Source organism: Lutjanus erythropterus, chromosome 14, assembly GCF_056507025.1.
Source record: "Lutjanus erythropterus isolate fLutEry1 chromosome 14, fLutEry1.hap2, whole genome shotgun sequence".
Lineage (NCBI taxonomy): Eukaryota > Metazoa > Chordata > Actinopteri > Lutjaniformes > Lutjanidae > Lutjanus > Lutjanus erythropterus.
In genome coordinates, this window is record NC_139330.1 from 8166742 (window position 1) to 8179213 (window position 12472).

Genomic DNA, 12472 nt, shown 5'->3' on the forward strand with positions numbered 1-12472 from the left:
AATAAATGTGTTTGCTGTAATAAAATAAAAGCTTTGTTGAATCAAGTGTCCCTCATGGACTGCACTGATTGCTAATGTTGCTCAGAGAGCCACTTCCTGATCTCAACCCCCCATTTACACCTGGTGATCAATACCTGGATAAGTTACACCAACCTTAGATTCAAACACAATGCAAGCCAGAACACCACCAGATGCAGTCAGTCCTTATCTGGTTAACTGATACAGGTACAAATCGCATTTTAATACCAGGTGTAAATGTGGTACAGTATATGGAGAGGACGGCCTGAGGCTCACATCACGAGCCACATCAGAGTAAACATAACACATTATTATTATTATTATCATTAATGTGAGGTATCAAGGATTTAAGGCTTTATGGTAGAGAGTGAAAAAGAGCACCACTTTTCCCTCATGGCAAGACAACTGGCTTTACTGGTGCACTTTGCATTAGAGCCCGACAGATATACTGGTCGACCAAATATATCAGTCTTTATCTGGACCATAATGACCATAATGCAGATTGTTTTTATTTGTTAGCTTTATAGTCAGTATTTTATGTATATTTGGTGTATTACTTCTTAACTCAGGTTTTATTTATACATATATTTTGCTCTAATTATGTTTTATTATTTATAGTTATTTAGAATTATTAAAGATAGCAGTGATGATACACTGTTTCAGTGCTCCAAGATCATTTCAGACAATAAACTTTATGGTTAAACTGTAAAATATCCTGCTTTCATTACACTACAGTGTTAAACACACATTTTTGCAGTGATCCCTGAAGAGTAGTTAGGTATTTATTCTGTATATTATATTCAGTATAAAGAATACTGGCCAATACATCAATATTAGAATTCTTTTGCTCCCAAATATCTGTATTGGCCCCAGTTATCCAGTATCAGTCGGGCCCTTCTTTGCATCGCAGTGCTTTGAGGTCATGGTACGTACCTCTGTCCAGCTACTGTCTGCCGTACAGCTGGACTATTCAACTGTAAATGAGTAGATGACTGCTGAACGGGCTGGTCAGATGCAGTGCACGATAAGCACGGAGAAAGCTGATCCAACAGCCAGTCCCAGAGTGAGGAAGAAGGACATGACCACACCCGTGGCCTCCGCCAGCTCCCGAGGAACCACTTTAGGGCCGTAGATCATTGGCAGAGTACCGAGGTAGCCGTTAGAGAGGCCGAGCAGGCAGTTAAAGACCACGGGGTACACGTCGTGGTCGAAGAGAACGGTGTGGATGTGGTCCCTCGGCTGGTAGTTAGAGAACATGAAAAGTGGCACCATGACGGTGCGACACAGCACCAGAGCAGGCAGGACTCGGCTGGTTGGACCGGGGACCTGCAGCCAGGCCGTCGCCTGCCGGCCACAGAAGTCTGCTACGTTGTACAGGAGAAAACTGGTGAGGGGCACAAAGTACGTGGTGGTCCAGGGGCCGCCGCTGTCTTTGTGGACGGACAGGATCCCCGAGGACACTGCAGGGAACACCATGATGGAGACGCAGAAGACGTAGAAGACGCTCAGGCCGAGAACCCACGTCTTTCTGAGGATGGGCTGCAGCGGAGGGACCGAGACGGTGCTGCCCGAGCCTGCTGCTGCTCCGCCCTCGCTCATCGCTCCTGGACTGCATGTCGCTGCCAGCATGTAGTGTCTGAAGAGAAGAGAAGAAGAACGCAGCAGATTACAGATCAGTGATTCTCAACCTTCCTCCTCGAGGGACCCCATTTCTATCACTGAGTAAACTGATGATCCCTGATGGACATATTTTAAGGATATTTTGTTATGTATTCAATGCATCACTATAACCAAACAGAACAACTGAAACTGTACAAATAATCCAATAATCTGCAGGACATTTGTGTAAAATGAGCAGTTTGTGAATACTGGTCAAAGGTGAGCTTTCTTGATATTTTAGGAACTTTTAGTACATTTCTCTTTTAGTTTTATGTATTTTGTTTTCATTTTTAACAATAGTACATACTTACTAGGCTTCTTTTTTGACAAATTTAGCGCTTTCTTTCTTTCTTCCTGACACTTGGCTGATTTATCTTTGCTATCTTTTTTTCAAAGATTATTACCGAGCTTTTGGCCTTTATTTAACAGGAGACTGACAGGAAATATGGAAGAAAGAGGGGGAGAGGCACGCAGAAAAGGCCATGGGCTCAAATCAAACCCATGCCATGTTAATATATATTTTCAGACAAAATTTCTGCAGTAATTCTGTGGATTCCATAGGTCATGGACCTTCTGTTGAAGACCACTGATTTAAACTTTAAACTTTTAGACTTTAAAAATAATTTCATTAGGTTTTCTTCACAAAAAATAAAATGAAATGCTGAGATATGGGTGTACAGTATCATTAATTGTAAATGAAGACTGAAGTTTTCTTTTTTATGTACTGACCTCGATCAAAAACTAGCTGCAAATATAAAATGCACAAACAAAACAACTGGAACAGGTAAGTTTAGAATATTATGATTATTCTGAAGTTATTTAACGTTGGCTCCATCTAGTGGTTGTTTGAAGAATGACAGCGTGTCAGATGATAATGGACACTGCTAAACCCTGGAATCTTTAGTATCCAGATCGAGATGAAAGTAAAGGACGAGGGAGGATGTTGTCATCACTTATGTTTGTAAATAAAACCACAGGTTTGATATGTGGTGCACGTGTCTGTATGGAAACCTGAACATCTCTGGCTGCTACTGACCTTGAATACGCCAGCTTTGGCAGCAGCAGATACGAGACGATGCAGAGCAGGATGAAGATGTCAGCTGTCAGGAAGTAGGCCAGAGCGCTGTCTGTCACATCCTTCGCCGCAGCCAAGTCTGCTATTGATGCTACTGCACTCAGCGTGCCTCCCATGGCCTGGCCTGAGATTAAAAAACACAAGCCATGGTGCTTTTACACAGAAAAAGAAAACATGATAACAAAGAGAACAGAGAGAACACAATAAACAAAGATAAATAAAATACCACAGGAGTAACCCAGAAAAAAAAAAACAAGCAGGTTTTCAGCCTGGATTTGAAGAAGGTCCACAATTTTTGGCCTGGCTACAGAAAAAGCATGTTCACCTTTACGCCTCAAACAATGTCTGTGATGGAAAGCAGCAGCTTATCTCAGTGTTCGAGGCGGACAGCGGGGCTGTAAAAGGTCACCGAGATAAACTGGAGCTCGCCCGTTCAAAGTTTTAAAAATGAAAAGTAAAATCTTGTACTCCAGCCGACCGTGACGCACAGTAACATCAAGCATTTTCTGTATCTGCTTATTTCTCTTGTGCACTGGACAAGAAGCGTAATTACTACCAATTATGTTCATAAGGTCAAGAATGAACCGCTTTAATTAATCCACTACAATGGCCTTGTGTGATATAAATATAGAAGATAATGCAAGGGGAAAAAATCATATTGAAAGTGTTCATGATCATTCCCACCAATCATGTTGCATAACAATGAAAACAAACACGTGTTTTCTTAGATCTGCAGAACAGAATTTCAATTAATTGTGCAGCCCTGATTTAACACATTAGAGATCTTGAGTGTTTTTTTGCAACATCAGTGTTTACTCATTAAAATGCAGGTGTATGAAAAAAGGTGCTCCAAGATTAGGTCCACCATCTGTTCTATAGAGGGAAGCTGTCATTTAATTTAAACATTTCTATAGTGTCTTCCATCTTTTATTCTGGCTGTGTTCACCACACACAAACACAGGTGCCTTCATGACAATATTACATCCCAAACACCAACATGTATGATGGTGTCAAGACAAAAATAGATAAACATTTTGTCATAAAAGTCTTACAGAAGCTGCTAAATGGTGCAAACTGCATGGATTACAAGACAGAAGAAAAGGTATCTCCATGATGCTGCTGTATAAATCATACAAAGACATCAGTAGAGCTGAATAAATAATCAAAAATGTATTGACCTGAACGTGGACTGTACCTGATATAAGAGCCTGTGAAATCCTCATGGGGAAATGCCCACTGATCCCAAACACGCTGCCAGAGAAGAGGTTGGAGGCTCCGCTGACGACAGCAACGCTGACCAGCGTGCCGACGAAGAACTCCACCCTGCAATCGGACACATCCACTTTCACCAGCACCGTGGTCACAACAAACACCAGCAGGATCACAAAAAGAGACGACAGGATCCGCACGTTTGGAGACAACCTACAGACCACACACACACACACACACACACACACACACACACACACACACACACACACACACACACACACACGTACTAGGATCAGGCAGTTTCTCAAAGATCAGTAAAAGAGAAAGTTTCGCACTTTTCATGTGGATGTCCAGTTGGATTTGATGGGAAATGTAGTCAATTGAAGCAGTAAATTCCTCAGTCTGTGCTACATTGACCATGAAAGCTGAATTCTTGTGCTGTAAATCTGCTGCTACAGGCGAGTTCAGCTTGGATTTCTCATCTTCGACTCTCTATTTTTAGTATTTTTGTCTTCTAACACTATATTTTGTCCGTCAAAGTCATCTACAGACTATGGTAGTGTAACACTGCAACCTGGACAGAAGCTCGAGTGCAACTGACTGCATTTACCTTCAACACTGACTGGACATCCACATGAAAAGTGCACAAACAAACAAAACAAACAAAACAAAAATGAGGCAGATGTTTTGTTCTGTGCTGCTGGAACAATATTATACATACAGTACTGACTGTGTTCACACAAATACAAGACAGTAACATATTAATCATCCATGCAAATAATAAATAAAAAGTGTTCTGCTACAGAGATTCTGCTCAAAATGACCAAACTTCATCTTTGCTCCATGTTATCTCAGTCCAGCACAGACTGATCAAAGTCCAGAAACAATGCACAAAGACACAGCATTTAACGTCACAGGGTAAATTATATTACTGTTATCTCCCCAGATAGGACAAATGTGGCTTTGTAACATCCAAACAATGGGCTTCATGCATGAAAGTTTTCTTTTATTGTTCTCTTATACTAGTTCTTAAACAAAGCAATGAAAGGAAAATAAGAAAATCCCATGTGGTATTCATGAAACATACGCTGAAAGCCAAGTTTATTCTCACCTACCTGAGTATGCTGATGAATCAGGTTTAATCTTAAATTGGATGTGTGTGCAAGGAAACGTTCAATTAGCATAATGAAAGGCCCCAATAAATCAATTTAAAGGCAGCAGACTTAAGTGCCGTGTGCAATCTACAAAGCCACAAGCCGCTGATGCTTGAAAGGTGACGTTATATATAAGAAAAGGAGAGGGAATGCAATGGAAAAAAAAGGACAACAAAAACAACAAACAAAACTAAACTTTTCAACAGACATGGATGAGCACAGTGGAGCATCATTGGAGAGGTTTCTCTGTCACTAAGAACAAACCGTAAGTAGAAAAGTATTAATGAATGCCATGAAACTTCTTAAATTGTTTGCATACACAATTTAAGATTAAATCTGTGCGTACAAATGATTCATACATGGGGCCCACTGAGTTCACAGATCATGTTATACTGTATATCACAGTGACCAGTGAGTTATGTGCAGGTGTGTTTGCGGGGAACCAACCTGTTAACTAGGAGATAGTTGAGTATGAGACACAGCACAGACGGCACCGTGGAGGCGATGGCCAGATAACTTTCAAAGTAGTCCTGTGAAGAGTTACAGAGAGGACAAAACATTTGAATATAAGAACACAGTCACACGTTCTCATGGTGTCTTTAACAAAACAAGAGGAAGTGAAAGGAGAGGGGAGAAATATAAAAATCAGACAGATTCTTTCCTTCCGTATTTTCTCTATGGACTCTACATCAAAGTAAATCAAGCATTAATCTCAGAATATCAGAGAGTTTGTCTTGTTTAAAATAACAGCCTGGTATAAATTGTTCTGTTCTTACAAAACAGGCTGACAGTATGTTGACTAATCTGCACACAGACGTTATTTGGTGTTTGGTTGCTCAACTATCACAACATACTGCGTGCCACCATGAGTTCATTACAACATCCCATCAGCAAAAGGCAAGTTTTGCTGGGTGAGTGTACAGACACAGGCAGGGCTCCATTTCCCAGAGTCTTCGTAGCGCTATGTGCGTCGTAAATTGTAAGATTACGACGCACGTAGCGCTACGAAGGCTCTGGGAAACGGGGCCCAGAACAGTTGACCAGAACTAGAACTTTCTGATGTTGTGAGGTTCTTTAGGTTGGCAACACAGATTACAGGACCGTCTGCCTCCGTGACACTCTTTTTTTTTTATCCCTAGCAGGCATAAAAACCTAGAACAACCTTCCTTTTAAGCATCCATTCACATATTTGGGTCCTCCTATTCTTGTGAACATCATATCTCAAGATTTATTAGTTAATTTATGCTGATTGAAGAAGAGGAGGAGACACCAAGACATATTTTTCAGTACAGAGAAAACCCAATGTACACTATGAGACAAGAGAAATTTGCAAGAGAGTACAGATTAGGTTTGCTAGCTAGCCAAACATTAACTCTGTCTCATATATTAACATTAGCTTTTATTGAAAGTCACCAGTTCTTGTTGACTTGCTCCAATGTTTGTCTCCTTTCTTGCTGTCATAGTAATATTTTAACATATCTTCATGACTTCATCTATGGTTCATTTCACAGCAATATAATATAGTTAGCTTACTTCTTGACACATCGCCTGCTTGTGCATATTTGTTCAGTCTACTGGTTAAATTTACTTTGGATTATGTGCTTGTGATTTCCATATACGTGGAGGAGAACATTCTAATCTTCTCCTGTGTTCTGTTTGTTGTCCATTTTGAAGAACCTAACTAACAACTGACAGTAATGATGTCTAGTAACATTAAAGGAGAGTGTGAGTGAAGAGTCCTGAGTTGTGACACTAACTACTGTGAAAGCCTTTTAGTCTAAACATTTAGGCAAGAAGATGAGCAAACAGGCCTTATGCAACCCCTTAGCTTTGGGAAATATTTTGCTTAGGGGACAAACTTAAGTTTGAAACTCAAGGTGGTTTATGCCACCAGAAAAACCCTTCTCCTCTCTACCTTCATCTTAGTTGCCCTCAACAACCCTTTTGGCATTTCTAATTTTATAAGTGTGTTGCAACAGATTCTCACAGTTCTCACATCAGTCACAGGACTGTCACGGTACCATGAGAAGCGTGAAGAAAGGCACTAATGTGCATCTTCCTCTGCACACACATGCACAACATAGCATGGTTGTATTTAGTGTCCTTCTCACTCACACTGAGGTCTGAACGTTGCTCCTGGATGCTGCTGTGATGACTGTTGTTACTCAGTTTGTAGAGCCAGTAGTGTTTGGCTGTGATGAAGAAGTTCCAGGGCAGCAGGGAGCCGATGCCCATCAGAAAGAAGATGATGTACACCAAACAGTAAGAGTCCTCTGGACTGTAGCGCACGGCCAGAGGCACTGAGGAATGTTTGGGCAGCAGCGCCGCAGAGGGACTCGGGTCCTCGTTCTCCTCATCCTCGGACGCTTGGTGGTTGCCAAGAGCAGCCGGAATATAGGAGGAGTTGAGGCTGGGCTGCACCGGCTCTGTGTTGGCCATTTTCAGCGATAGAAAACAGAATACTTACAAAGTGACAAGAGAGAAAAGGGGGAGGTTGAGGCAGCAGATGAACGGTGAGGAAGTGTTGAGTAGAAAGCTGTGAAAAAGAAAAAGGAAAACACGAGTTTAACGAGTTTATCACTGTGAAATATTAATGACACTGCAGTTAGCGGGGCTTGGATGATGCTTACATTTAATTGTGCTTTTCCAGGAAGGAAAAAACAGGCTGTGTTTGTTGTGGAGCCATAGTCAGGAGAGATCTGACTGTAGCTGGTAGAGATCAGTCCAACTGTCCAGATCCTGCGATGCTGCAGTGCAAGAAGTCATATTTAACCTTGATAATTATCATTCAATCCTGGACATACTGACAGGTATTTTCCACGTGCATCCCTTATTAAATACTCAATACTACAAGTCCACAAAAGGCACTCAAAATAGGATAATTAAAAGTCAATCAACACTGTCTGATTTTGCTGCAAACCAAAATGAAGAAGCTGCATTGAGTTCATGTTCAGCACACAGAACATGACAAACAACAAGCTCAATGGCAACAGAAAGGAACAAAATTAAACAAACATCATGATTCAGATGAAGTGGAATGTGACATGAACACACTGTCCTGTTCTCACGGTGCCACGGCTGAACCAACAATATTAATCCGGGTGTTGGAATCATTACTATTTGGCAGCAATGTGTGGATGTTAACCCACTGTTCTCCTACAGCTGTAGTCAGTCTTTACTATACTCAGACTTTGTTTTTTTGTTGTTTTTTTTACAAGCTTTAACATCCCTTTGTCTTTAGAGTTTTGAAAATGTGACAACAGATTTGACAAAGAAGCTGATTGGGAAACTTGAGCTGGTTCAAAACTCTGCCATCAGACATTACTCCTGTTTTTGCTCCCTATTTACTCTAGATCTACTGATTATAATGTTCTTTTACTCACATAAAAAGCTCTTAAATATATAGCACATTTCCTGACTTTTTAACCTCTTACCAACCACCAAGAGCACTTAGATCTTCTGATGCTGTGTGTGTTTTTAATGCAATACTGCTGCTTTAAGTATTTCATTCTGATTTTAGTTTTTTTTTATGGATTTATGTATTTTTGTGTTGTTGTAAATCCCATATTGTTGTTTTTAATGCCACTTTGTGTAACATGTTATGTATGAAAGGTGCTATATAAACAAAAGTTATCATTATCATTATTATTATTAAATGTATTCATTAGAACAGCATCGATCTGTTGTGGCCCATACAATTAATACAATTGATGTTGTTTTTACAGAACATGCAGTCAATTAAAACATTTCTGAATGTTTAAATTTTCTTTACATACAAGTTTACCCAACATGACAAATACTTGCACTCAGTAGGAAAGAAATTAAAACCTAATGTTCAAAAGGATTAGATTAGATTTAGATTAGATTAGAACAGGACTGTGCATTTCACTTTTTTTTTTAAATTATATTTGTGTATTTCTCAGTATTTTTACACATTTGGAACCATGTGCTGGATTTTTTTTGTTGATCACTGGGACTATTTTTATGTTGCTAATAAAGCATTTCCTGCAGAAATTCATTTTTTTCTACTCTGCATTCTATTAAGTAAAGATGAATTTTTAATAGTAGCTGGTCAGTTCACACACACTAAGTTAAATGCTCCATCAGATGAAGCCACTCAGCATTTACAACACCTATTCTCTTGGGGCATGTGATTGTCTGACTCATTATTACTGACTTTTAGCAACCACAACATTTCTATTTCACATCTGCAAGCTAAACCTCACATGTGAAAAATAAGCAGTGAATTATGCTTGGAGGAACAGTCATGAGGGAGAACAGAAATAGGACAAAAATAGTCTTTCACTAACAGCATTTGGACTCTTGCACAATGAGGTTATTACTTTAACTATTTAAGGAGATTAAAGGAAGAATGACTGGCCAGGACAGAGCTGATCGTGCATCCTGAAGCATCATGTGTACCACTAATGAGGAACCAGCATTCACATGATGCTTACCCAAGGAAAATCAATTACACGTCCTCCAGACCAGACTGCTACCTCTCACCTTGTTTCACCAAGGTTTTTTCACTACTCATTACATAATTATTCCACTCATTCCGCCCCAGTATTGATAATTAGTGTCGTTACAGCGAACAGACATGTTTTAGTTTTATCTGTCTGGTGTGGACACAGCTGTGTGCACGTTAACTAAACTAGTTACCGTTGGAAGCTAGCTAAGTGTGTCGCAACAGCTAGCTAACCTGCTCGACCCGTGCCAACCGCTGGGCTCATTAAATAAAATATAAACATACCTGACTGTTGGAGACTCGCTTTCTGTTTCTTCTGTCTTTAGCTGAAGTGTTTCACTGACACACAAATCCATTTCACAGCACACTTCGTTTCTGGTCAGCTGACAAACAACATTGTTCAGCCGGTGAACCAGCTGCAGCAACAATGAGAAGACTTCCGGAACGAATCCTTCAGAGTAAAATTTATATCGACACTAGGCTTACCCAGACTGACTCAAAAGCACAAAGACAACGTAATGCATTCATTTACTATCAATACTGGCTCAAATCCGAGCCTAATATAAAAGTATTTGAAATTTGAAATTAAATCTTAAAAGTAAATTGTAATCTACTCTTTTATTCGGACAGCCAAACCGCACACCGGAAGTCTTAAATTTTCCGGCACACCTTTTCTGAAATAAAAGCAGGTATTAAAAATTAAATATATTGAATTCATTGCAGTTTCTCACAATTGCTTTTACGGGGCACATTTAATCAAATCACTACACATAACTCACCAAACCACACACACAGTTAGCAGAACACCTCAGATATTTTGCAAAATTAAACACTTCATTCAAAACTATACAATAACTGGTAAAAACCCAACTTCATCACCGTATGGCAGACTCATGCTTCATAAGATCTGATTTTGTTTGAACCAGTTACACAATAACGTGCTCATTCTAAAACACATTTAACATTTCCACTGATTTATGAGTTTACAATAAGGCACCTGAGACACCTGACAGCCGTCTTTGAACCATTGTTTGAATTGTGCTGTATTTTGAGAGGCAAAGAAGTGACATGGTATTAGATTTATTTGTCTAATGTAGAGAAGTGTGTTTGGTGATTTGAAAAACACTTTGTTTAGTGTTTTGCAAAAAGTGTGAGGCTGAAAATGTTAACCCTTATAGTCACGCAGACCTGGGCTGAGGTTTTGCTCCTTGAGTGTCAGGTTTCACTGAGTGTTATTTTTTATTTTAGTGTGCAAGCAATTGTCAAAAACTGCATGTCATATGCATACATGGCATGTGCATACAGTTTGCATGATAACCACTTTCACATGGTTCGCTGATCAAAACTCTTAGAAACTTCTACAACTTTACATGAAAGATCAAATGTGAATTTCCTGCTGTAACCAGGGGTGTAGACGGGGGTAAACTGAGTTCATCACCACATCTTTATAAGTGTGTAATAGTTCCCTTGTGTGGTAACTATTTCCTATTTACAGTTTTTCTCAATTGCTAAGATACTCTTAATGAAACTGGGATCCACATGATCATCACCACCTTCTTAGCACAGTGGAAATCCTTTTTTCATTGGGTTCACACAGTTTTCGCACACTTTTCAAAACACATCTCATAACAAAACACTTATCTATGTTACACAAAAAGAAAACAGAATTTATGCACATAATTCTGATCTCTAATTCACCAGAGTAAAACTGGTTTGCACAACTCTTCAAACAGTAACTAGTCCTTATCCATCTATAAAAAACGCCACCTCTGTGTTGCTATTTGCACCAATGGATCAAAGTGTCCATGACAGACGGAGCTGAGGGAGAAAAGTTCATGTTTATAGGGCTGGACTGGCTGTTGTGGTCCACTCAAAATGAAGGACATGGACAAATCTGATTGAGTGAACTATGTTGTTTATTTTGTTTTTGAGTGTTTCTGAGTTTGGACGAAATTCTTTCTTAGTTCTTTGGTGAAGCAAGAATGCAGCAAAAGCAGAACCATGATGAAAGTCTGAATTTGTCTGGTCTTGGTGGTTCCTGAGGGTCTTACATGTCAGTGACAGTTCATGGGCAGAGAGAGACCTGCACACAAAAATAAAATGAGTGAAGAAAAGTCTCTATAAAACTGCCTTTTTAAACAGTATTTCAAGAGGGCCTCGAAAAACCTCAAAAGAGTGGGAGAAGTGCAGAGTGCAGCAGGGCTTCTTATCTCCAGTAAAATCATCTTTGGAGAAAAGAATAAAACTCGCTGTGATCTGCTCGCTCTCCTTTATAGCACATACTATAACTGAGTAAAGTATCGATGAATTGCACAGGCATATCACACAAATTAACAAAAGGTCAAAAAGTTCCAGTTCATACTGACGACTGTATTTTGTATTTTGTTTACTTCTTTGTGAAAGAATATTTTCATTTGATGAGAAATTGTGTTGTCTGATGGAAATATTTGCTTTTGTTGGATGTGTTTACAGTTTTCCACAACTGTTTACGAGCAAAAACTGGAACTTGAAACACAATCACTGAAACCTGAAGCTCATGCACCAAAATCCCCAAACCAAGTCTGCAAAACTATAATCACTATTTCTGCTTTACACTCAGTTTTCAGTTCTCAATCACACTACTTTGCAAAACACTACGCACAGTTAGGCACAAGATTCAAAATTAAAATAGTTTGTGCACCAATCACAGTATCGAGCTTAATTTACCAACTGGCAACACTCACCCCTCACTGGTGTAAACACGGGTTGCTTAGTTGAAACAAACTCTAGTGTTTTGCAAGAAAGTTTAGGCGAAACAAAAGCTAATGGTCAAGGAGTGAGAGAGAGAAGAGAACCAAGAAGATGAAAGACAGTTGTCTCATAAAATAAAGGGTTTTCAACTGTGCT

The 12472-nt window shown here is 39.6% G+C and overlaps 1 protein-coding gene across 1 annotated transcript; it reads right to left on the minus strand.

The window, feature by feature from the left end:
* Positions 1–597: 597 nt before the first annotated feature.
* On the minus strand, positions 598–10009 carry slc29a3 (solute carrier family 29 member 3). The gene is made up of 7 exons (XM_084736434.1): positions 9872–10009; positions 7749–7865; positions 7234–7654; positions 5566–5648; positions 3948–4174; positions 2714–2876; positions 598–1654 (listed from the first exon to the last, which is right to left on the minus strand). The coding sequence occupies exons 3-7, from the start codon at positions 7555–7557 to the stop codon at positions 1027–1029; spliced, it is 1425 nt and encodes a 474-aa protein (XP_084592560.1). The 5' UTR covers positions 7558–7654; positions 7749–7865; positions 9872–10009; the 3' UTR covers positions 598–1026.
* Between the last annotated feature and the right edge of the window lie 2463 nt (positions 10010–12472).